General features: G+C 42.3%; 1 protein-coding gene across 3 annotated transcripts in view; it reads right to left on the bottom strand.

The window, feature by feature from the left end:
- Positions 1-830: 830 nt before the first annotated feature.
- CFAP97 (cilia and flagella associated protein 97) overlaps positions 831-27,620 on the bottom strand; it is a 42,506-nt gene continuing 15,716 nt past the window's right edge. For all 3 annotated transcript variants that reach the window (XM_006276051.4, XM_014594847.3, XM_059721834.1), the window contains exons 2-6: positions 26,670-27,551; positions 26,497-26,568; positions 14,084-14,352; positions 3,218-3,368; positions 831-2,806 (exon numbers count right to left, since the gene is read on the bottom strand). In XM_006276051.4, coding sequence (XP_006276113.1) covers positions 2,679-2,806; positions 3,218-3,368; positions 14,084-14,352; positions 26,497-26,568; positions 26,670-27,519 — 1,470 coding nt within the window. In that variant the 5' untranslated portion in view covers positions 27,520-27,551 and the 3' untranslated portion in view covers positions 831-2,678. The remainder of the gene's footprint in view (positions 2,807-3,217; positions 3,369-14,083; positions 14,353-26,496; positions 26,569-26,669; positions 27,552-27,620) is intronic.

Here is a 27,620-nt window from a genome sequence, read left to right as displayed (position 1 = left end):
GGCTACGGGACCTGAACCTGTTCAGCCTGCACAAGATAAGACTGAGCGGGGATCTGGTGGCCATCTATAATCTTACCGGGGGGGGCCAGTGAGTAACAGGAGAGTCCCTGTTCCCCTGAGTGCTACCAGGAATAACTAGGAACAACAGCCACAAATTGACTGAGAGTAGGTTCAGGCTAGACATCAGGAAGTACTACTTCACAGTCAGGGCAGCTAGGATCTGGAACCAACTTCCAAGGGAAGTGGTGATGGCTGGCCCCTACCCTGGGGGTCTTGAAAAGGAGGCTAGATAATCACCTTGCAGGGGTCGTTTGACCCCAGCATTCTTTCCTGCCCATGGCAGGGGGTTGGACTTGATGATCTGCTCAAGTCAACCCTAACAATATCAGAAATCATCGCAGAAAATATGATTTGTCAAGGAATAAAGGTATAGAAAAAGTAGCCTTCAAAAGGAAAACTTAGTTACAGTTAAAAGGGGATTACATTTGACCTGTCCATCAGGCCTACTAACCAGAAGCTGCCACACAAGCAAACAGATGAATGCACTGCATCACTTATTTGATATGCTTCCTAAACTCTCCCATTTTACTTAACCAGCACCCTTCCCCACCCCCAGTGTGTCCTTTTCAATTGGATAACAGACTAACAAAGTGCTCTGAGAAGCTTATGAAATGACATATTTACTAATATAAAATGGACAAATACTCCCTTAATTAAAATAAATAAGATTAGATGATTAATTCCATTTTGTGAATTCAAAAGAAAGAAGTTCACATGAATATTTAAACATATTTAAAGTGACCCCCATATTCACATTCAAGATCAAAATCTTTAAATGGTGAATACTTTTAATCATCACATTAGTACAAATTACAGCAGCACTATACAAAAAATACATTACAGTTTCAATAAAAGAACAATAGTATTTCATTGACAGCTGTTTGCCACACAACTCTTAAAAGTTTAAAAAATGGAATTAAAATACTGTCAAGGATCTAAATTTAATTCACAAAAGTCAGCTTCTTTAGCCTGTACAATTCATCAAGTTATCAGAGAGGACCATGACAATGCATGATGTTTTGTATCAAGTTACAACAATATTAAATATTAAGAACTTCATGCCCCTTTGACAAGCACAGGGGAGAAAAATGAGCTTGATTCTTGTAGGTCTAGGTCTCAACATTATTTAACAAAGCTTTTTTTTCTTCATGTTTAACACAAAAGGACTCCCAGTATTTCCACAGGAAGGAGTGGGGAGAGCAAGCGGAAGTATAGTAGTAACTATGGACAGTCATATAATAATTCATGCTGTTAATGAAAAACTCCTGCAGCCAGCAATTAAAAAAAGCTTGGTGAAAGTTTTGCCTTTAGCTATGGAAATAAACTACATCACATACTGCATTCTACTAGTACTTCCATGAAAGCTTTACATTGGATACATGCATGAGCAAAACTTCAGATTCATCCCCAAGGTTCTACTTAGCCCTCTTTTCTAATCCTAGGTGGCAGTTGCACTTAAAAATGAGATGTTATTCTCATTAACTATCTCCTGTAGCTCCTGTTAGTTATACCCACTAACAGGAATATGCAGAGGCTTGCAAATAGTACCAATCAAGGCCCTGATGCTGTCCAATACCCAGGTTGGGGAACAGTTTATACCAGTCCAGCAGACACCCCTTTGCAGCAGTACCCGATGAAAGCAACAGACACTTCCCAGGGGCTCTTATCTACCACATATTCAGATGACTCTCACTATAGGAGCAACAGCCACCTAGGAGCAACATAGCATCAGGGCATTGACACACTGAAGCTAAGAGGTTTCAACTGCATTGTACTTGAAATTTGTTCTCCTACCCAACATATAATTCCATCCAATACATCAGGTCCTTCCTTTCCCCGAAATCTAATAAACTTCCTTTAAGTTATGGAAAAGTTTCACTTCCAACCCTGAATGAATGCTATTTGATACAGAGCAAGAGGGATCTGCAATAGTATCAGAAAATAAACCCAGCACCTTCAATATTTTAACACTGCCACATGAAAGAAGTGGTGCGACTGCTAGTTAACCATGAAGACTTCTGCTGTTACAAAGAGTCTTGTCTCCACCTCTCTGAATTATAAACTCTATTCACATCAATGGAGAAAAAAGGAACTTACACATTTACTTTATCAGAAGCTGTCCTGGAGACAGCAATAAAAAGGAGCATTTCTGATCTACCATTACGTGACCTACAAGTTCTGAAAGCTAACTTTAAATAAGAATGAACAATTAGGACAATTCAGGAGTTAAGCACATGCTTGACAGTTTATTGCAATTGAAAAATTAAAACAAAAACAACTGGATTTTTGTTTTACATCTTGGGTCCCAGGTGCAGCAACTATATCATTCTAGCATCACATATGAACTTCTTTTGTGCTTTGAGAATAAAATAAAGGTTTGTGCAATTTCTAGTTGTCTGTTAAATGCCTCTCTTTTATAAATATAGTCTTTTCGGAAAACACTGATTAGAAATAAATTTTCCATTTAAAACCAAATTTACAAGAAATTACATCATACTGCAGTGCACTTTAATCACCAAATGATGCAGATTACAATATTCTGGCACAAAGAATTTACAAAAGCATTAGAAATCGAAATCTGCTGATCAAATAAGAATGTTAGGCTAAGTAGAAATAATTCATAACCAAGCAGCACGAACGTTAGTGGGCTTAGGTCTCTGTAATGCCCCACTGGATGAATCAGAAACTGGTCTCTCACTCCTACGACTGATGGCACTGGGTACACTGGATGCTCTGGAAGTTCCTCCTGTTAGAGATCAAATAAATCGCATCTTAGCTGTAGTAGGTGGCTTATTATTATAATCATTATTATACCAGCCATCGCCATGGTTTCTGGGAAATGTCACAAAAACTAAAGAGAAAACCAACATTTTGAGTAGTTTAAAAGTATCACCAACAAAGGACTTGATCATATGCTGTAAAGGAAACAAACAATCTTGCAGTGGAAATGTTATTAACAAAAGAACCTGATAGAATGTAGGGATGAAGAAGATAAATTATGTTGCTAAGATGTTTCTTCCCCCCCCTCCCACCATGTGATTAATCTATTGAAAAAAAATGTAATTATTATTCAAGATTACCATTATTTTAGAATCCTCATGTCAGGGACAGAGTAAAAACATCTAACGTAGGGGCATACCACCTTAAAGTCACTTACTTGAAGGGCTAAGCTGGCTCAATGCAGACTTTCCTCGTCTTGCAGATGGTGAAGAACTTAGATAATTCATCTGGCGCTGATAGTCCATCAGCTGCTCTGAACGTTTCATACCCACTGTTGGTTTCACAGCTTCCAGTCTCTTCAGAAGAGCCTTAATTGGAGAAGAAAAAAACCCCCAATTTTTAAAGGCAGATATAATGTGTTTGTGTGCTCTGATGCACACCTCCCCCTTGAAAATGAAAAGGATTAAGAGCTATAAACATGCACAAAAATGATCAGATTTGTACAAACCAGAACATTCTACAATTAAGCATTTGCTCTAGAATCAATATGAATCACTTCACTGGTGACCAACCTATGGTTCTACATCATTGGTTTGGAGTTTTGTTCTCTCTTTTAATTATATATGGAATATAACTATATTTTAAACCACAAAATTATGCTTTTCACAACATTGTTAGAATATTGTTGTGTCCTTCTATGGCAGGAAAGAGGAGGGAATGACAGGAAGACAGGCTGAACCTCTGCTATCTCTGCCTTTATCTGTTCTTCAAGGACTATCTTTCTTATCCATCCAAAACTTTTGCCCGACTCTGCATCTTCTGAATTTGATTAAACAATTTTATGTAGCCCTTCAAGAGGGCCTGTACCACCAGTTAGTCTATTGACCTCAGGAGGGAAAAGGCTGACTTCAAAGTGGATATTGATATCAGTAGTGTCCTTCCAGTAAGGTAAGAGGGGCCCAGAAGGTCTTCTAAAGTTATTGTCCATTTTCCACAAACATTGATTATGCTTGCTATTTAGTTACAGAAAAAGTTAAATGCATCAGGAGCAGACAGGCGCACACATAATATTAATACAATACAAACACTTCCAACATCCTTTATAACCAACTCAAGCTAGAAAGCCCAGATTAAGACACTTCCGAAATTTTAAAACAAGGACACTTTTTTTGTAAATTAAAAGGCAGAGGGACCCAAATAAACATGGGTAAGAAGTTATTTTAGCATCTTTGTAATTTTAACACTCTTCACCTTCAGTTCTTGAAATTCATGGGACTTGGACACTCTCCTCAGCTAGCTAGCTAACCTCTGGCTTGACAATCATGAATGCACTGTTTGACAGTGACACAACCACCACCGGGTAGGGCTGTGACACAGATGCTACCAACTGGTACACGGCAGAATGCAATGAGAAGCCTCCAAAGTATTACAACAGCCCTAGTTGGAAGGATGCTATTTTTTATGCATTAACTTCTCATGCTATCTTATTCATCAGTATAAACTATTAAGTTTTACTTTATTCTTCCTCAAGAACAAAAAAACAGCAACCCACAACCTGAAAGGGGGGGGGGGTATTATTGTTTGCAAACTGCTTTTGTAGCAACCAGCTGGAGAAGATATAGAAGTCATGAGTTGTCACCTGTCACAGTGTGACTGCAATTAAAGCCTGCGAACATACAGCAGTTTGCGTATGGGAACCTGGAAACGTACATTGAGAGAGCACAAGAGAGGACAAGTCATTTTGGCTCTGATGCAGTATGTCACATGTGCTTGTAATAAGTGCCAGTTAGTTCATCGTCAAGTGGAAATACCTTGGTAAGCAAAAGTCAAAGGAAGGACTTCAGCTAGAAATAGCTCCTGCTTAAAGCCCGCTGCAAAACATGACATGTTAGACTAGCCTTTATACGCTAGAGCCAATATTGCCACCATCTCTCCTATTCAATTATAGGAATCTTGATCTGTAACAGGAAATCTAAATTAATCATTCACATTCACTAATCCTAAAACTTTTACTTTGACAATGTATGCAGGCAGGCTAATTTAAAGGACCAGACATTTTTCACCTGTTGAAAGGGAAGCATGCAGTGAGCCTAAATTCCACAAATTCTTTGTGCAGCTTACATACCAGAAATATCATGCAAATGCAGGCAGCCCTAAGCTTCTTAATATATTTATTTACTCCACATGCCCATATTATTCAAGATTTAAAGGAAAAAATATAGAATTACTTTCGACACATGTATAACCCCCTCCCCTGCAAAACAAACAAACAAACAAAACAACTAGTCACCATTTTATGCATGTATTTAGAAAAGGTTAATCGTTCATTAAGGACAAAAAAACCCTCTAAATTCTAGAGATTTATAGCTGAAAAAAAAAGATTTACAACTGAAAAAAGACAGATTAATAGTACTGGGCATTTAAACTCTGTTATATACAAGACAGGTACACATTTTGTGGTGACAACAGCAACTTCTATCACTCCTAAGGAGCTCTCTGCTAAGAGAGGGAAGAATAAAAAGTCTCTGCTGAGAATTGTATCAAAGCAACAGTGCCATTTGCAGCTAGGATTCTGACTCTTGGACAGCGGCCTACTGCATGCGGAAATGAATCCTCCAATACATTTGAAATGGCAGGCCTGACCTACTGAATCAGTGACCAAGAACTAAATGGCTCATTTTACTACCAATTCTATAATCCTTCAAGTCCCTCACTAAGCATGTACTCACATACAGATGGTAAACTGCATTTTCTTTCAATTGTGTAGTTAAATCTCTCAAGTTTTAAGATAATGTTTTCTTTGAGAGAGTGTCCTGAAAAATGCCCTGAATAATTCTATTACAATTCCTGCTTCTTCCCCAGGGTTCAGTCTCTGTGGCCTCAATCCTATACTACTGCAATCATTGGAAGTCTTGTTACTGACTTCCACATTTACAGGATCAGACCCTGCACAATAACCGTTTTTGGCATAAAGGTCATAGTCCTGATCAGAATCCAAGGTTAAACAGATATATCCACATCCCCCACATTTTAAAATTAATTAATAGCCCTAATTGCTCTTAAAACCATGTGTTGCAGCTGCTACCATTTTAGCCTACCATTGTCAGGCTTAAATCAACAGGATTAGGTCAGTACTTAGCAAATTGATGTACTGCCCTGTTATCCCCCCCTCCCCTGAAAAATAATATCAATGTTATTATATATTTTACACTTATAGCATGATGAACATGACACGTGTTAAGCCATTGTTGTGGTTGGTTTGTATGAAGTCATAAATCAAATGTGTGGCATGTGCCAGACCCAGGGCTGCCCCATCCAGATGACAACCACCAGATAATTGTCAATGGTCTGGAACCAGGTGGGGAGCCCTGGGGCTCTCTACACACTAAAAAGCCTTGCCCTGGAGCTCCTGAGGGGACAGCAGGGCAAGCAACAAGCCTATCGGGTTGTGGGAAACCATACCCTTGGGATCAGGCAAGGGGCAGCCCTGGTTTGTGTCTGGGGCCTAGAGATGCCCTCTGCCTGATCTCAGGGATCAGCCACAGGGCTGCTATGTCCTGGACTTGGTGCTGCCCCCTGCTCAATCCCAATGATCAGCTGATTGTCAGGATCAGCATGGTGGAGACCTAGTAGCTGACAGTCATGTAACTGGGCTCTGGGGAATTTTATGCGCCATTCCTATCCCCCCATCCATATATGGCATGGCAGGTCACCTGATTCTGGGAATGGGGCATAAAAGTCCCTGGACCCCAGTCACGTGACTGCCTTAACATCTGCCAGCAACCCCAGAAACTGAAGCAAACATTCTTTTCAAATGGGGAACACAGTAATAAAAACAATGTAAGAGATTGTTGCTATTTCGTGGCTTAAAGTGAATGCTAGTAGTGCAGTGTTTAACAAAATAAGAAAGCACAAGTCTCAGCACTTTTCTTCAGTAAACATTTCTCTGAAGCCTTTTCTCTGAAAGGGAGAAAACTCCCAAGTAACAACAAATACCTCCTCCCAGAACATTCAGTGTAAAGATTACAACGTTATTTTCCTTGTTTTATGTTGCTCTTAGGTGCTTGTACAGGCTTCACTTTCACCATCCATTGAACTCTAGACTGTATGAAAGTCCCAAACAGCTGACCATCATGCCTTGACAGCTGTTCAAATTTATTTATACTATGCCTTCTCTAATTTCATTCTTTAGAGCTACACTATCCTTTTGCAGAGCAGAGAAGAAAGATGATAATAGTGAATTCAAGGATGTCTTTTTGTTCTTGTGCCTGGATGGATTTCTAACTTTCTTCCATTGTTATGGCTATATTACATAATTTTAAATGCATTAAGTTGTAAAACCCAATCCAGGGTTCTTCCACATACCATAAGACTAGCTGGACTCTAGAAAGTCTTTTTTTTCTGATCAAGATCCACCAAGAAATTGAATGACAAAGCTGAGGGGAAAACAGCAGCTTAAGCAAAAAAAGACAACCGGTCAGATATCCTAAACCGAGGCTTAGCAACCATTTGCCACCAAGGGATGCCACTTGCAACCTGGTCTGTCTGTGTTCATTGCCAAATCTCAACACACTGGAATGGCCAAGCCATCTGTGCTTATCCTCAACACTGATGCCCATCCCCAACAGAAAAGAGAAATTCTGCAGTGAAAGTTAAGTACACGTGTGAAAGAACAGCACGGAAGGCTGCATGGCAGAGATGGGCAGCAGGTCACTGCTATATGTCTCTGATCCACACCCCCTTGCCAGATTGGACCTTTGCAGGCCAGATCTAGCCTGCAGACTACAGGTTGCTGACCCCTGCCCTAAATAACGAAAATGTTCCCTGAGGACAGTGTATATGGCAGTGCATTTAGCCAGTCCATAATTACTATAAGTTCTATTGATGAACTTAGGACCACTAGTCCTGAACTAGGATCTGTACAGAAATGGTCCCCGCTGCAAATGCTAACTAAATGCTATGATGGTATACTTTTTCTTAGTTCGTAGAATCAGAGAGAAGTAGGGATGGGAGAGGCCTCAAGAGCTCATCTAGTTCAACCCCACTGCCTGAGGCAGAATGATCCTTATCCAAATTATCCTATACAGATCCATTGTCTAACTTAACAAAACATGTCACTGACTTTTGTCTGTGGCAGGTATTCAGGGACATGTTTAGCAATCCAATATCCAGGTATTTTTTCCTGATCAAGAAGGAGCTTGTAGCTGAGACTCCTTCCTCTGAGGGGTAGAGAGGTTATTTCGAATGATCAGAGCCACTAGAATCTATACTGGACTTTTGTCACAAAGTTCTCTTTAACCACAGCTTTTTATTATATCTTCAAGTTCAAATCAATCTTGTTTCAGAAAGTAAAGATACTTCAATTCTGAGGTGCTAGAAAGATTCCCATGTGTCCTAGCCTCTGAGGTTCTGTCTGCATGTAATCTTCTGAGTTTCTTCAAGACACTAGAAAATTACTTTCTCCTGTGATGACAAACACATTCTGTTACTATTTCCCCCAAGACAGATAGGGATAAATGAGCCAACTGAGCAGTGTCAGTCTCACTTATATATACATATAACTTAAAGGTCTAGGATAGTCTCTATTTTCAGTTTATTCTTGTCCAGCATCCCCAAAATGATGCAAGAGAAAAAACAGACTCTCAGCAATGTCACCTTTTACTGGCCTTCTATTCCCAAATTTCAAACTCCTAATCCTTGTTCTCAAGCAAGGATTCTCTACTGGGGTTCACAAGATCCTTTTAAGGGTGATGGGGGATGCTATGCAGTATTAGTGCTGTTAAGTGTGCAAACACCTACCTACCCAAGATAAACCTAGAAGTTTCAAATAGGAATCCATAGTGCCAAAAATATTCTGACCTGTTGTAGTCTGAGTTCCTCACAAGAGAAGAATTACTCTATTATTTTTCTATAGTAAAAAACCAAGTGAAATTAGTTGGGGACTGCTAACTTCAGAAAAGTTATGAAAGAGTGCCTTGAGTCTGAAAGAGTTGATAAGCACTCTTTTCAAGAATCTACACCTCAAGAATTCCTCCTTGCATTTCCCCTACTACAACGTATATTTTACTTGCTCCTCTCTTTATTTTCCCCTCCTATTCATACATTTGTCTCTAAATCCATGCTCCCCTCAACATCCACAAAAGTTTGTCTTCTGTTCATGAGACAATGTTTTCTTTTGTAAAATATCTAAAAAAATTGCCTTTGTCTGGCTTTCCAGTGTAGGAATCGGGCTACCTCCTCCTGTTCTACCTACTAGCAAAAAGTAAACAGCCCAAAAGCAATGTATTATTTACAAGAAAAACACTTAATATAAACACCATCCAAATACCTATGTTAACATGACATTATTACTTCTTATCTTCCCTGCCCTCTAGTTATTATGCTATATTATCAGTGTATTATCTGCCTAAATTAGACTGCAAATATCTCAGGACAAGTATCCAAAATAATCTGTTTATAGAAGTACTCTGCATATCAGTTCTGATAAAAAGAACACTTATGCACCTGTGATCAGTAGTAATGAAAGTTATTCCACACTGTCCTCCCTTGGTACATGGGAACACAGTTTTGGAAAGAATCACTTCTAAGGATGTCAAAAAACACACTGGTTCATTTTTGGGCCATTCCCCTGAAGCTTCCAATGCAATTTAAATTATATTGTTTGCTTATCAACTGGTAATATGGTCTCATGGGTAGCCTAATAATTATCAATGGCAATGACTTAATTGTGACAAATCATAACCTATGCATAAATGAATCAAGGACTGGGAAGTTAAGTACTTGCACGCTTGAGTTTTGAGGTCCCTAAATACACATATATGCATACTAGTAGCTTTTACATCACAAAACAACCTAAAGGTTTGTAAGGTGTTGAATACATGCCAAGCCTATGCATGTGTACTATATACCTAGGTACACAAAACATGTGGATTCATTTATGTCAATACAGATCAAGTTATATGCCAGCAGATATTAAAAAAATAAATCTAACATTAGTAACATTCTGTTTCTCTTTCCATTAGGCAAAAATAGGTTGAGGGAGAGAAAGATGACCGACTTCCAAGAGCAATGCATTTTGTGAATCAAGAGTGTCCTCTGCTGGCAAGTTACATTTTTCTTGCTAATTCAGACAGCAGCCTGCAATCTGAACAGATGGCCAAAAATGATTAACCAGTCCTCACTTACACAAACAGAGGATCAACCAGCTAATGGAAAAATTGGACATCTGTGGGGAGTAAAACTAGAAAAAGGCAGCCATGAGAATGAAATACTCTCTCATTTTCTGACTGCTGTTGCTTGAGCTGTGTATAGTGTTCTACATTTTTGGTTTTTACCTAATTTCACCGATAAATTACCTGATTTTTTTTTTATTGAAGTTATTTGGTTTCCACTGATTTACATGCATTTTTCACAAGCCCCCCATGCCTCCTGGGACCTGTGCAGCAGTGGGAGCTGCCACCTCCTCCCCACGCCCCCTGAACGAGCCACAGCTCTGTCCCATCACGTCCTGCCCCGGGGCTAGGCAGTGCCTGGCAGGGTGGGTACAGGGTTCCCACAGGCTCAGTTGCCTCTGGCCCAGCAGTGCAGCTGAGGCTGGCCCCACCCCAGCCCACCTGTTCTGGGCCCCCCAGGCAGTGCGGGGCCAGGGTTGGGACTAGTGCAGGGAGACAGCCGGGGCTGGTGGGAAAGTCTCGGGGGGGGGGAGGAGAGGAACCCATCTGGGGGGATGTGCATGTGCAAGCACGCATGCTTAGCCTCCACCCCCCCCAAAATTTATTATTTTCCCCAATTTAAACCGATTTTTTTGCTTTTCTTCCTTTTATCCCTATTTCAACCCTTTTTTTATGTTTGGAAGATAAACCCTGAAAAAATTACCAGAACCTTTTTTTTGAAAATAAAAAAATGAAAATGCAGAACACTAGCTATGTCATACCCCTTTGCAATGAAGGTCTGCACACAAGTTAGAATAATTCCTTGCAGCATGAACCACTGGGGCCATGAATGACCCACATAATTCCTCCTGCCTCCATTCTAAGGCTATAAAGGGCAGAGTCGTCCTGAGGCTCCCTTAGTTCCTTCAACATGAAGTGTGACTCCATAAGAGACAGGATGCAGGGCAGGATGCGGAACAGCCACATAAAATGCATCTCCAAGAACAAGCTACAAAATGGGTGAGTAACCTTTTTTTCTTCTTCAATCATTTGCAAGAGCACTTGGTGGAGTGCTTGAAAGTCAGCTTCCAAAGGAATCATAGAACAGGTTTCCCCAAACCTGTAGCTGCCCTGGAGGCAAGAATCATGGTGCAAGGCCTGGCAAAAGTACTAGTCAAAAAACCAACCTGCTGGGCTGTAAACGTCTATAAAACAGGTCTTGTGTCAAAATTTTCACTAATACCTAACACTATGATAATCATTATAAAAATCGTACTTTTATGCATTTATTATTTGACTATCCTTATCAACGGCCACATTACAATTAAAACTAAATTTCTCTTTGCCACTAAAATGTTACCATGGTTACCATACAGATTCAACATGATGGGAGTAGAAGAGCGCTAGAGTTACTGAAAATGACTGCTAGCTATACACTCAGTTATTTCTGATAGTTTAAATTTTGCTCTTTGTGTGTTTAATGGGTTTCATTGCTCAAGTTTTTTTCTTCTTCATTCCTGGCCTTAAAGAAAAAGAAATTGTACTTGTTGAATTAGAATGGTGATACGGTATATTGACTAGAGTTAACACAGAAGCTGTTATTCCCCTCAGATGGAACAGCAATACAAGACACCAATGCTGTATCATTTTAAATGCATTTCACATCCTGCAAACAGTTCCATTTTTATCAAGGAAAGGTACATTTTCCTATCAAATATACATGAATATTATGCATTCACATGCTATAGTGGCATGCAAGTGTCTAGATATTATTCCATGTTCCTAACATTTTTCAGTTCCTGTCACTGATGTATCAGTATAATTTATGATACATCAACATCATGATTGCAGACTTCTGTCAGAACCCAGCAATTGAATGCCTATGGCACAGTGGAAAATTCCATTGATTTGGTGCCTATACCACAGTGGGAAATTCTGCTATTACATCATAGTGGAAAAATTCCAGCACAGGGGAAAATCCCACCAAGTCCAACAGCTGCATAGTTTGAACGTGCGCCACGCATTGGCTGGTTCCAAATTATTCCTACCTGGTGACTAGTAATTGGCTTACGGACCATATAAAAGTTAAAGCAATTTCCGCCCAAGTTGGAGAACTCCGCATACACCTCGGAGTAGACTTGGCGGACTGATCACCCACCGACTCCCCGTCACCGACTTACCTGACGTACCCTGTCCCTGCATGCTCGATAAGCCGTTCACCGACATCTTGTTTCGTTTGTGTTAAAGAGCTCTCGTTGCATTTGTAACCGTAACCTAAGACAGTTTCTCTACCTGTACTGTGTCCATCGACGGTGTAAGTAAACAATCTTGTTTCAACCAATACGCTCTGGTGCCTAATTCTGCTCCATCAGTCAAAAGTACCCACCTGCTGTTTCAGGCTACTGGCCATAGCTCCGCAAGCCACTCGACTGCCACATGGCGTCACGAACAGGATACGGGGAAGACATGATGGAGTTGGGACTAGTTAAACACTGCCCATGGCGCAGTGTGGACTGCCTAATGTCCGACTCGGACGACCTACGGGCGCACATTGCCTATCATCAGGCAGGCAGGAGGAGTTCGAATTTGGTCGCTGGCTATTTCTCCCTCAGAGGAGAAGAGGGAGACAGAAGGGAGTGGGCCGCCCAACTGGGCCCAAGCTCCTTCGGGTGTGTTATGTGCGGAACACGGGTCGTGTACAGACCACGAGATGAAGTAGAAACACTGTCCTTGGTGCGGGTAAAGGCGACAGACGCGGCAAACCCGACCCCCGCCCAAGAGTTTGCCTGTTGTATTCGACACGTACGAGAGGGCGGGTAAGGGACACCCCCCCTGACAAGTTTAACTGTCCAAACCTGGCACCCCAGTCGTACAGTCATGAACTGATCACCCAGCTCCGTGAAAATTTAGAAGCGGAGGGTCGCACCGCGACTAAGTGGACAGGCCCCAAATGGGACAAAGGGAGAATGATTAATGTACTGGGATGCATCTTTGTGGCTTTTAAACCTCTTAACACCCCTTATTACTTTGTTGATTCCCCTTTTAGTATTTGCATTTGTGTTTGCGTTGGTTGTTGTTTTGTACAATACCTTAAGAACAAACTTATTTCATTATCAGCTTTTGTATATATCCGTTTACCATATAAGCCTCCCGAACAAAACGATGACGACTTAACCGGCTTGTAAACATAAGAGTTCCAACTGTGCCATCGGCAAGGGGGCATGTCAGAACCCAGCAATTGAATGCCTATGGCACAGTGGAAAATTCCATTGATTTGGTGCCTATACCACAGTGGGAAATTCCGCTATTACATCATAGTGGAAAAATTCCAGCACGGGGGAAAATCCCGCCAAGTCCAATGGCTGCATAGTTTGAACGTGCGCCACGCATTGGCTGGTTCCAAATTATTCCTACCTGGCGACTAGTAATTGGCTTACGGACCATATAAAAGTTAAAGCAGTTTCCGCCCAAGTTGGAGAACTCCACATACACCTTGGAGTAGACTTGGTGGACTGATCACCCACCGAATCCCTGTCACCGACTTACCTGACATACCCTGTCCCTGCATGCTCAATAAGCCGTTCACTGACATCTCGTTTCGTTCGTGTCAAAGAGCTCTCGTCGCATTTGTAACCGTAACCTAAGCCAGTTTCTCTACCTGTACTGTGTCCATCAACGGTGTAAGTAAATAATCTTGTTTCAACCAATACGCTCTGGTGCCTAATTCCGCTCCATCAGTCAAAAGTACCCACCTGCCATTTCGGGCTATTGGCCATAGCTCCGCAAGCCACTCGACCGCCACAACTTCCCACAATAAAATTGAAAAAAATTTGAATGAGATGCTTCAAATACTCTTTTAATAGCTTGGTTAGCATTAAACAGGTAGTCTTTCCCACTTCACCAATCCAAAACTATAATACTTCATAACTTACCAGATTCTCTCTTTCAATCCTCTGCTGTTCCTTTTGCCTGTTGAGGGCACTGTGGTATAACTTAGGAGGTGGGAGAGTAGACTTCTTCATTGTGGCACTTTTGCTCCTTGGCTTTACAGACTGTCTGGACAGTTCTTTTAAGAGCCTTTGGTTTTCCCGATCAATTTGTCTTACTTCCTCATTTGTGAAAGAGTAATTTTTTCTTGACCCTTTAGATGGTGGATCAATGACCATCTTTTGCTGCTCTTTCTTCTCCAAGTGTAGAAAAGCTTAAAAATGTGAAAGAAAAAGCATTCAGATGAAAACAGTAAATAAAAGTTATTTTTCTACAGTTCTCTGGTTTATTTTAGACAGAAATACAAAGTTGAATTTCTGAACGTGGGTGCCTGAATATCAGCAGTGCCAGCCACCATCAACCCACTGACTTTAATAGAAGCTGCCTGGCCTCTCTGAAAAATCAGGCCACCTATTTAGCTTGAACACTTTTGGAAGCAAGACTTCCACAAATACTGGAGAACTGTGTTTGACAGGTGTTGAGCATCTGCAATGCCCAATCGTCATGGGGTTGAGAAGTGCCAAGCACCTACATCTGAAGCTCAGGCCCCATAAAGTCACCTCAGCTTTTAAAAAGGATCATCAGGATGCAGACACACATACGGAGTACATGCTGTAAATACTTTCATAGACATATCTATTATTTAGAAAGGGAACAGTAGAATTTGTTATGGACAAAAACTGACACTTTGCAAAGCTGTCTCCTCTGATTGATCAGCTCACCCTCCTGATCAGTACAAGCCAGGGGCCATGCAGCAAGAGCTTACTAATTGGTGCCTTTACAGTTATGCTCCCTCACAAAGCCAGCCTTATGGGTGGTCGATGTGAACAACCACCCAGGGCACTGAGGTCAGGAGGGCACCACACACATGGTAAGGGGAGAGGGAAGGAGGAAACCCCCCCCCCCCCCCAAAAGATCAGGCTTCAAACCTGTCTCAAGTTGGGCACCCCAAAACTAGGCCATGCAAAAACAAAAACAACCCCCCCCCAAAACACTAATCATTTTTAAAAAACCTGGTCTAAATGCTTCTGCTCCGATCCTAACATGTTTCACTAGTTCCTACAGTTGTCCTGTGGGAACTAGTGAACTTTACCAGCCAGAAGGATCTCCTAATAAGTTAAGGACCAAACTTTGGCAACAGGAACTTCAAATTAGTTCATATCAACAAAGATAACTACCAATATAGTATGCGAGTCACCATATCAAACTAGTGAAAAAACAAGTAAACATAAAACAGATTTAAAAGGTGTAAACCTTGAAAAGCATCTTTACAATTTAGCAAGTCATTTCTAAAAAAAACACAAAGGCAGTTATTTACCAAAGCCATTCAGTGATACAGACCTGTGATGTGGTTTACCTGGATAAACCTACAGGGGACAAGACAAAAAGGAAAAACACAGAAGATAACTAAAACCACACAGCTCACATAGAAACACAAAACTGCACTGTTTGCGCCCAGCACAACTGCATCAAGTATATTCCTGTGGGAAGAACAAAGTCTACCTGGAAGTTACTTGAATGAGTTTGAAAGAGAAAATTATATCATGCACAACAAACATAATTGCTAACTTAATTACCAAGAAGCAGCTGAAGATAACAGATTTCATCTTTTGCTCCCCATGCCCTACAGCCATTCTACCATACTACCCAAGATCCTTTAAGTCAAGCAAGCCCTGTATTTGGATGGAAGGGTAAGAGATAAAAACCAAGTTGTTGTACAAAGACCCATTCAATCTAAGCCCCTATTATGGTACTGAAGGCACTAAGTGGTTGGTGCAAATCTCTCAACAGAGACATAAAACCAAAAATGTGTCAGTGGAGATGCCAACACAGCTTTCATAGAAGAAAGAGGTGTCATCACTAGTATTCTGGCCAAATTCCACTCTCAGAATTACATTCTGAATAATTCCATTTATAACTTCAATGAAAACACAGTATTCCTCACTTCCTGCTTTAACTGGTTGTGTAACTTGATTATGCATTGTTAATGTGTTTGTCACAATTCATCCCCATCCCACAGGTGGCTGTTCTTCCATCCTACAAGTACACAATTAGTAGACTTGACAAAGCATTTAAAAATCTTTAGCTATAAATGCACATCAATATTTATCATCTCTCTTGATAAATTTCTTTACCACTTGCACTTGTAAGACGTTATCAGCATATAGCGGTGAAAAAAACAAGGAAGATACAGAGGCAAATACCTGTCTCATGGTTTCAGTACTGGTCTGCAAATTCTTTTAGGAATGCACAGAGAGATCCAAGAAGCTTCTCAACTATTTTATATGCAAGTGCCAAACAAACGGCTATTAAGAAAGAAAAACTCTCACTAGAAGACTAGTAAAACACTGAAATATGTTACCTAGACAGGTTGTGGAATCTCCTTCCTTGGAGTTTTTAAGACCCAGCTAGACAAAGCCTTGACTGGGATGATCTAGTTGGAGATGGTCCTGCTTTCAAGCAGGTGGTTGGACTAGATGACCTCCTAAAGTCACTTCCAACCCTAATATTCTATTATTTTAAAAAGCTTGCTACATTACCCTATAGTTATTTCAGAGGTTTTTTTATGCAACAATAGTGTGTAACTTCTGGAGCACTAACCTGCACTGACACCTCATCAGGAGGCCAAGGCATCTAATGTGAATTCTATTCACAATGAATAGATAATAGGGAATGAATTTATGTAGAATTAAATGTGAATTCTACATTAGTTCATATGGACTGTGCCAACTTGTACTCATCCTTATGAATTTTTCAATGTACATAAACATTTTACTAAGCAAAGTGTATTTTCTTACCTTTTAGTTTCTTTCTCTCTCTCTCCCCATTCGTCATTTTTAAATTTTTCATTTCCTTTTACATACCGCTTCCTCAGCTGTCACCCTTTCCCAGTCCCTCTCTTTTCATTCTATTCACATCAATGCCTTGACTACCTTTATTACCTCACCAAGAGGAATGGAATGGTTACTATAAGACAAAAGATAGATGCTCTTGTCCTTTCTCCCAGGCGCCTGGCAGTTCTATCATCATCATTATTATTATTACTGCTCTTATTTGTTTTGCCTTAGTGCAGAAATTGATCTTACTTCTGCCAGCAGTAGTGTGGTGGCTCTTGAGGGTATAGGGTTGCTGACAGTAGCACAGCACATGTATGAACATGAGAGAAACAGCTAGTTGCTGAAGGGGAAAAACTGGTTAAGTTTCCAAGGAAAGCTCTGCCATGGAATACTACTCGGCACTACCTCACTGGTAAGCCACTGGGGCGTCAGAACTGCCATCCGCTACACCTTGGTATCTAACTGGGCCATACAAGATCTTTGAGTTTTGCATTAAGATTCAGAACTGTGCTACAAGCAGGCAAGACTTCCTAAGGGTGATCACTGGGGATCCTGCTTTTCCCTAAAATCACAAATTCTCTGATAAAACCCCCAAAATCCATGATTAAACTGAAAGGCCCATCACTCCCCCCACCCCCAGCCTCCCTGGCCCTGCTGGTGCTCCTCACTCCCCTCCCCCACAGTCCCCTGGCCCTGTTCATACCTACCCCTCACTCCACCCACAGCCCTGCCAGAGGGGCCCCCAGATGTCAAGGCTATGCGGCCAGGGACCCAGGTCCACAGCCCCCTGCCTCCAACAGAAGGCAGCAACTGCTGCAGTGGAGCATAGAGCACTGCCCCTCTTCCCCTCTCCGCCCTCCTGCTGCTGGCTCGGGTAGGGGGAGAAGCTGGCTCCCCGCCACTGCGTGCAGTCCTAGGGGTCAGAGGGAACCTGTACCCCCCAGACCTGTGTGTGGGGCAGGCATGGGCTGCTTACTGCAGGCTCAGGCTTCCCACCTTGCTGCCCTCCCTTGGGGCCGCTGCTGCTCAGCAGGTGTGACCCAGCGCTGCAGGGCAGAGTGAGGCCGCGCAGGAAAGCTGCTTGCTGCTGCAAGCTCTGCACTGCCTTGGCTGCACATCCCCTGTGCATAGCACAGCAAGGGGCAGAACCCTGCACCATCACCCCCGCTGCTGCCGTGTGCACAGGGAATGTGTTGTCAGGGTAGTGCAGAGTTAGTAGAGGCAAGCGGCTTTTCTATGTGGCCCCGCTCTGCCCTGCAGGACTGGGTTGCACCCGCTGGGCAACGGAGGCCCTGAAGGAGGGCAGCAGGACAGGAGCCTGAGCCAGCAGCTCATGCTTGGCCCCACCCCACACAGATCTGGGGGGCACAGGTTCCCCTGCTCTCTGGGAGTGCGCGCAGCAGCAGGGAGGCAGTTTCCCCTTCCCCTCCACCCAGATGAGCTGCCTGAGGTCCCATCCTGCTACCCACCAGGGCCCTTCGGGTAGGCATTGCAGCCCCGGGCCCCAAGCCCTATGCACCCCCCCCACCTGGGCAGCAGCCCCAGCCCTTCCTAACTCCCTCCCTCCCTCCCTATGAGGGCCTCAATCATGTGTCCCCCACCACTTACCTGCAGGAGCTGCTCTCCAGGCTGCCTGGGGCCAAGTGCATGTAACATGCACATGGTTCCCCCTGCCTGACCACCATCCTCCCGCTCCCTCCCAGCCCCTTGCAGTCTGGAACTCTGCCAGCCTGCAAAGAGCTCTTTGCAAAACTGCAAAATCCATGGGTTTCTCCACTAAAATGAAAAATCTGTGTTTTCCTCTGGTAAAGGGGGAAATCCATGTTTTTCTCCATTTTCCTATGGGAAACAGGAAACTCAGATCCCTGGTGATCACCCTTCCAAAAGTGCTTGGCTGCTCAGTTTCCTTCTCATTAGGGGTGCACCGATAAAGATTTTTTTGGCTGATACTGATGGGCAGTTATTAACCATCCATATCAGCTGACACTGATCCAACTGCCAATATGCAGCCCTGCAGTTTGGAAAGCAGCATCTGGCTGGTAAGTCTGTTGGGGGGAAGGGGCAGGGGAAGGGAAGGAGCATGTGGGGGGACAGATCAAGGCCCCCATGGTGAGGGAGGGAGTGGAGCTGGGACAGGTGCTGCCCAGTTAGAGCAGGGCAGGGCACAGGAAGGAGATGCAGGCAGCTTGTCTGGGGGACCGGGGGCTCCTGCTGCTGCATGCACCCCTGGGGGAAGGCATGGGAGCATGTGCCCCCCCAGATCAGTGCACAAAGCGAGGGCAGGCTGCGCACTGTGGGCTCGGGGGCTGCACCAGGGCTGTGCTCTGGGCAGGGACAGAGTGGGTGGTGGTGGTGCTGGGAAGGGGGCTATGGTCTGGGCTACAGTCACCCCAAAATTCACCGTAGCACACTCCAGCAGCCTCGGCATCTCCTGTATTCAATGTCTCCGCACTTCAAAATAGCAGTGAGGGCGCTTTAACTAAAGCTCATCAAGCTTCAGTTAAATCGCCCCACCATCATTTTGAAGCATGGGATGCTGAATACACGGGACACTGCAGCCACTTTACTTAAAGAGGCTCCCAAGATCTGCTCTAATTAAAGCATCTTCCCCACCACACGTAAAGATGCCCTTATAGACTAATAGGTTCAAACACATGGCATTTGGTAGGTAACAACCTACTTCATCAGATGCTATTTGAGGAGAAACCAGAGGCAGCTTACAAATAACTCTTCCATTCACCTCCCTCCCTGAACTTCAGCTACAGAGACAGACAGCAAGAATACTGCAAACTACTATAAAGGGTCAGGGTGGGGTATCTACTTAAAACATTTAGGACTTGTCCACATACAGAAATTATGCCAAAAGCAATTTAGTTAAGTGGCAGTTTTATTTGTTGTTCATGCCTACAAACATTTTAAATTTAGTACTCACATGCAGAATAGAGCTTTTTACACTCTTCTCTCCTGAATTAGAAAAAGAATAACTAAATACAGCTTTGAAATGATTAAGAATGGAAGTATTTTTAGAAGTGCATAAGAGTTAAATGACTTAAAATACAGATTATTAATTTTCTGAAATTTAGGTATAACCAGTTTAGTTTCTGAAAAAGGAACAGTACTTGCATACAAGAAGTCACACAGAAAGTACCTCTAATATTCATTTGTAGGTAAAGCAGTAGAGGGTATATTTTGGTAATAAAAGCCTTCTACAAAGCATGGTTTCCATGGAGAGAATGCTGGCACTTTTGAGTCATTAACGGAGTATGAAAGTAATAATTCAGCAATTCTTAAACATTCAAATGATCTTGCAGAATACAAAAAAAAACCAAAAACTTACAAATTTATATAAAATACAATAGATAATTAATGAGTCCAATGAATTAGAATGAGATAAGGTTAATTCAGTTGTATGAATTGTGGCAAGGCTGAAATTTAAACCATACAGGTATCACTACATCAGTTACTCCAGCCATAGCAGGAAAATCCATTGCATTGTATCAGTGCTTTTGCCTCAGGATTTGCCTGGTATTCTCTTTTATGCTGCTCTATCACATTTATGAAGACATATTTAAGAATATTTCAAGAATGGCACATTCTTCCAATGAGTTTATCTTCTCAATCTAAACTCCTACATCTCATAATATGCCAAACAGACTTATTTTCTAGATTTTTTTTTAAACATGATGGTGGACATTTTTAAAAACAGATTTTCAGGAAATCTGTTATTTCATATTCTCCCCTTCCCTCAAATATGTACATGAATGAAAAACCGTGCATCTTAAAAATATTTTCTGCTGTTTTTTCATTCCCCTTTGGGAATGGTAACAGAAATCCTAGCCATGAAAAAATGTTAACCAAAATACCAAACATTCTGTAGATTTTTTATGAACTTTACAGGTCTTTCTTTTAAAATGCTAGGCAAGATTCTAAAGAGTCATTAATCTCTTGGATGCTGACCACGCTGGCACAGCAGCTCTGAGAGCTAGGCAAGAAGCCCTGCAGGCTGCATCTCTAGATGAGTTATCCAGCCAGAGATGCTCCGCAGGCCAGATGTTTGAAAGCTCTTGCCGATACAGATCAAGAATTGCTGAAAGTCACAGTAAGACTTGATATATACTATAAATCATATGCTAACATAGCTACATTGCCGGTAAGGAAAAAAAAAAATCAAACTCACTAGATGACCTAGTTGCAAACCGACAGTGTAGATGCAGCTATGCCAAGATGGTTTTCCCACCTTAGCTGATGTATTTTAGGGAAGTGGAATACTGGAATGCCAGCCTACACCAGTCTTCTCTAGGTGACTCCATCAGCCTACATTGAGCCTGAAATTTAAGCTAGACATAACATCATTACATTAGTCCCTCCAATCCCACAATCCAGCCTAAATAGGGAGTGCTCTTCACCTCAGAAGACTGACAGGTGAAGGGACAAGAGATAGAAATAAATAAAACGTCGGTCTGAAGAACCATAGAAAGTTAGGGTTGGAAGGGACCTCAGGAGGTGATCTAATCCAACTCGGTGTTCAAAGCAGGACCAGCCCCAACTAGATCATCCCAGTCAAGGCTTTGTCTAGCCAGGTCTGAAAAACCTCCAAGGATGGAGCTTCCACCACCTCTCTGGATAACCTGTTCCAATGTTTTACTACCCTCCTAGGGAGAAAATTCTTCCTAATATCTAACCTAAACTTCCCCTGCTGCAAGTTGAGACTGTTGCTCCTTCTTCTGTCATCTGCCACCACTAAGAACAGTCTAGCTCCATCCTCTTTTGAACAGCCTTCAGGTAGTTAAAGGCTGCTATTAAATCCCCTAACAGTCTTCTCTTCTCTAGACCAAATAAGTCTAGTTCCCTCAGCCTCTCCTCAGAAGCCATGCACCCCAGCCCCTGAACCACTTTTGTTGCCCTCTGCTAGACTCTCTCCAATTTGTCCACATCCTTTCTGTAGCGGGGGCCCAAAACTGACCACATTACTCCAGATGTGGCCTCACCAGTGCTGAATAGAGGAGAATAATCACTTCCCTTGACCTGCTGGAAACACTTCTACCAATGCAGCTCAGTATGCTGTTAGCCTTCTTGCCAACTCGGGTACACTGCTGGCTTATTTTCAGCTTGTTGTCCACTATAACCCGAGGTCCTTTTCTGCAGAGCTGCTGCCCAGTCAGTCAGTCCCCAGCCTGTAGCAGTACATGGGATTGCTCCATCCTAAGTGCAGGACTTTGAATTTGTCCTTGTTGAAACTCATGAAATTCCTTTTAGCCCAAACCTCCAATTTGTCTAGGTCACTCTGAATCCTAGCCCTACCCCTCCACTGTATCTACTTCTTCCCCCAGCTTAGCATCATCTGCAAACTTGCTGAAAGTGCACTCTATGCCATCTTCCAGGTCATGGATGAAGATACTGAACAAAACCAGCCTGAGGACCAACCCTGGGGCACTCCATCTGATACCAGCTGCCAACTATACATCAAGCCATTGATTACTACCCTCTGAGCCTGATACTCCAGCCAGAATTCTATCCACCTTACAGTCCATTCATCCAGCCCATACTTCCTTAGTCTCCCATGACATTCTCACAGGCAAGCTATCAGAAACCTTGCTAAAGAAGAAAGATTAGATCTTACGATAGCAAGCTAACTTTCTATTTTAGTGGTAGCTGTAAGCCGACTGCACGAGCCTCTATGAAATGGATATTTCCTTTTGCCATTAGGCTATGGTTTGTAAAGGTTTTTCGACTTCCAACTACATGCTAGGGGTAATGAGCTCACGGGGCTCCCCATGGGCTGGATGAGAACTCTTCAGGCTACAGGTTGAGTACTTCTAGAATTCTGAAAGACATTCATGACCAGATATACTTGTAACCTCTCTTGTACCAGAATGTTATAAAAGCAGTCTTTTTTAAAGTGTTATCAGTAAGATTTAATTAACATTGTACTAAAAAGCAGCTCTGATATTTTGAAGATATTCCAATCCTGTCTCTAATTGTACACTTTGCTCCCATTAAACTGATAAAAAGACATTTCTGGTGCACACTTCATCTGTTCCTTCAGAAACATTAAGTTTTCCCATGAATTCATTCTATACAAACTAAAAATAACTGGTTTACAAAATTTATAGTAGTTTCTGTATTCCTAAAGCAGTTTTTGAAAGTTCAATGTCCTGCCTGCTTTAAGATTCAAAGTACCTAAAATAATTAATACCTCTTATGTTTGCAAATATAACTGCTTTAAACTGAAGGCATTTAGGAGTCATGTTTCCAAATTAGCACCTCTAAATGGTAGCTCTATAAAAATTCCACTTTTCACTACTCAACTTTTATTACTTAAAGATGACCAAAATCAACAGTTTTTCAGTTTTGTGAAAATAACTTTTTGCCCTACATACAGCATTTCATCCCAGAACACACTTTCATCAAGTTTTAATTCCCCAAGTTTAGCAGGTATGGAATCCTCCCAGACTTACCAGCTCTCAAATGAGAGTCATTTCCCATTGAATAGTGAATACACATGCACAACACTATACATCTACCCTAATCAAAATGGTATCAGAGGAGGAGAAAGTTGAGGCATTGTGGGTTAGGATACATGGAAGTCAAGAGGAAAGGGACTTGGTGGTGGGGGTCTGCTACAGACCACCACATCAAGAGGAAGAGCTAGACTTGGAATTCCTGAGGCAGCTCTCAGATGCTATATGGTCTAAGGATGGGGTTGTCATGGGGGGACCTAAACTACCCTGACATCTGCTAGGAGGAGCAGTCAGCCAAGTCCAACCGTTCATGTGGGTTCTTAACCTGTGTACAGGACCTTCACCTAACGCAGGAGGTATACTGCCCCACTAAGGAGAATGCCTTACTGGACTTGGTGTTGGCTATGGGGGATGACCTGGTGGGGAAGCTACAGATTCGTGGTCACCTTAGAGACAGTGACCATCAATCAATCGAATTCACCATATGGCGTAAAGTGGGTAAGATAACTAATAGGGTGGAAATATTTGACTTTAGGAAGGCTAACTTCAGTGGACTCAGGAGTTTAGTCAACGATGCACTGCAGGATAGGAGTATTGGTGAGATGGGGGTCCAGGAAGGGTGGTCGTTCCTAAAGGAAGTGATCCTTTGGGAACAGACAGAGACAATCCCAGTGCAAGGGAAAAGTGGGGAAAGGGGCCAAAAATCTGTTGGAGTACTGCATCCAGTTTTGGGCGCTGTACTTTAAGGAGGATGTGGATAGCCTCAAGAGGGTCCAGAGGAGGGCACCTCATATGGTTAAGGGTTTAGAGGCCAAGCCCTATGAGGAGAGACTAAGGAACCTGGACCTCTTCAGCCTCCACAAGAGGAAGCTGAGGTAATCTTGTGGTTGCCTACAAATTCTTCGGGGGGGGGGGGGGGGGGGGGGGGCGGCACAGCAAGGGATTGGAGATGCTCTGTTCACCACCCTTGGGGTAACAAGGAACAATGGTCACAAACTGACAGAGAGCAGATTTAGGCTAGACATCAGGAAAAACTTCTTCACGGTGGTGGTTGCCATAACTTGGAATGGGCTGCCAAGGGAGGTGGTGCTCTCCCCTACCTTGGGGGTCTTTAAAAGAAGGCTGGATAGACATCTGGCTGGGATGGTCTGACCCCAGCACTCTTTCCTGCCCAAGCAGGGGGTCGGACTCAATGATCTGCTGAAGTCCAATCTGACCCAGGCATCTATGAACATAACATTTTCAATTACCTAGCAGTACCTTGTGCTAATATGATGGATGTTCCAGTGAATGCATGGAGTTTCTCCACCACGAAACAGAGCTGCTAGAGCATAGGGCAGTGGTCTCCAACCTTTTTATGTTGGAGATCATTTTCGGAATTTTTTAAAGGAACCCAAGATCTACCCTCTGTGCCCCCCCCCCAGCAGGTAAGTCTGTGGGGAGGGAAGAAAGGGATGCAGATTGGGGCAGAGGGAGAAAACATTATCTGGGGGCACAGATCCCCAGCAGGTAAGTCTGTGCAGGAAGGGGCGGAGGGAGGGGGCAGGTCAAGGCACATGCCCCCTGAGGCCTCCGCCAAGGTATACACAGCAGTGGGAGCCCCCCCTGCCCCTGAATGAGTGCCCAGGCTCAAGCCTCCCACCACCTGCCCAACGCCCCACTTACCGGGCAGCTCCTGAACTCTGTCCCTCAACATGGTGGCCTTGATCTGGCCCCTGCTTCTTCCCTTCCCCCAACAACTAACCTGCTTGGGGGGGGGGGAGGGGTGCGAGCACAGATGCATGCACATGCTCAGCCCACCCCCCGCCCTTCCCCAGCCCAGGATCACAAGAGGCTCTGGGATCAACGGGTCAATCCCAAATGACTGGTTGGTGACCACTGACAGGAATTAGCAGACTTTTTTTTTTAAATCAAGATAGCCTGCTTTGATCATTGGTTCAGTTTTTCTTGCTTTCAATGTAGTCTCCAAAAGATAACACTGTTATTTCCTTTTATAGATGTTAAATTTACATTAAAGATATATTTTAAGGATTTCTTATTATGTGCTAATCCTACAAGATTCAAAGTGCATTACAAGTTGAGGGTGCTCATACCACTATCACAGCTTAAAACAACATTGTTGTTACTTCTACAACATCAGAACCATCAGCTCTAAGAACAAGCAAAAGCACAATATGTAGAGAGGTAAGTCAAGGTCTTGATGCAATTATGTAAATTTCTTTCCACCTTAAAATGAGAAGGTCTTTTAAAATGAGAACACTATTAGCCCACACATCTCACTACAAAATAATACCTGACCACAAGAGGAAAAGCAGACAGAAATCACTGGACAAAAATCTGCTAGGTTCCATATGGACATAAACATGGATCAGCCAATGCCCTCCATCTCACTGAGGATTATGAAGAATAGAACGGTGAGACAGACACAGAACTCTCTCATACCTATTCCAATAACAGTAAAGACATTTCATAAACCTGATGAGGAAAAGCTATAATTCAATTCTCTTGCCAAAGCTATTTTTATAGATGTTTTCATGATATTGCTATATTTTAACTTAGAAATGTAATTAGTTATTTAAAATTCATTTTGTTTAGTTAATCACAAGGGTACAAAAAGTTCAAATGCACGTGTATATTTGCATTCTAATTTACAGTACTGGGTAGTTTTTGCTGGCCTTTTAAAGTCTCAATTATCTACTTTGACATATATCTTATTGGAAGTGTTTCTGTTTTTAAAGACAATTACTAGTATTTTCTATTTAACGCATCATGGCTTAACAAATTCAAGTATAATTATAATAGATATGTGAGGACATCAAAATTTTATTATGGGATTTATGACATCCTCATTTATCACCTTTACCCTTAAGAGTTTGTTATGGGAGCAACTCCAATACTCCACTCCTGTCAGAGTGGTATTTACATTCACATACATAAAAACTCAAAGCAACTTTAAAATTGGTACTGGTTGGGCTGAGCCCAGGTTTAAAAGATAAGTGTATATAAAACCCACTCATTAACTACGTAGATAAATTAGTAAATATTAAAAAGAAAAATCACCTTTCAAAAGCTGATTCAAGTCCATAGCATCATGCAAAACCTTTCGATTATATCTGCGATCAATCTCGGAATCTAGTAAAAAAGATACAGGTGTCAGACTGCGTTTCATTTTTGTCCCTCTAGTTTCGTAGGCTCTACAAATTTTGTACTGTATTTAAATCTCTCAAAATTACCATATAGTTCTTGGCTCACATTTTCCTGTCGTTTTATTTTCAGTTTCTTGTCATTTGATGCTGCGAGTTCAAAAGACTGGATAGGACTGATGTCTGGTGTTGACAGAGGAGTAACGTCAGTCACTGTATCTTCAGACTCCTCCGTGTAGTCACCAAGCTTCGGTTTTAATCCCACTGATTTTATTCCTGATCTGAACTTTTGCCGTGGAGACAGAAGAGCCAAGGTACACGTATTTCTCTTTGAAGAGGAGTGGGATGAATCCGATATGCAGCTGTCAGAATCTGTATCCGAACAATCTGTATCTGAACTTGAGGAGGAGGAGGAGGAGGAAGAAGAGGAAGAGGAGGAGGAAGAGGAGCTGATATTGGTATATTTTTTGTTAACTTTCTTTATGCCGCTAGACTGCTTTGCTGACTTAGGTCTAACCCTTTGTTTTTTGCCATCATCACTACTATCCTCTTCATCTGTGTAATAGTCTTCTTCACCTTCTTTAACTATTTTGGGGATTCCAGCTGGAACATTTTCCTGTATTCTACTTGTTCTCCCAGAGGTACCTGCATTCTCTGAATCAGGAGAAAGGGACAATGAAGAAGCATTCCCAGGATGGACAGTGTTGCCATCTACGCACTGCTCCTTTAGCAAAGCTCTCTGTTTCTCTTCACTTTCCTCATTAGGACAGGAGTCTTCTCTTGATTTGGTTTCTGATGACAAGTCTGATGATGCTACACGTGTACCTACTTTTCCTATGAGCTCGCTATTTTCTTCACCTTTCTTTGGTGCTTCTTCAAAATCACTATCAAAGAATGAATGGTCCACTTCACCCTCTGACACATCTTCATATCGGTCCATTTCAAAATTATTTTAGTGTCTAAAATCTGGTCCTACAAATGAAAGAAAGGATTTTTAAAAATTTACAAAAAACACATGAAAGTATACTGTGAGTATTAAAT

The sequence above is a fragment of the Alligator mississippiensis genome, chromosome 2 (assembly GCF_030867095.1).
Source record: "Alligator mississippiensis isolate rAllMis1 chromosome 2, rAllMis1, whole genome shotgun sequence".
NCBI classification, from domain to species: Eukaryota; Metazoa; Chordata; order Crocodylia; family Alligatoridae; genus Alligator; species Alligator mississippiensis.
This window is presented reverse-complemented; position numbering and strand designations above follow the sequence as displayed.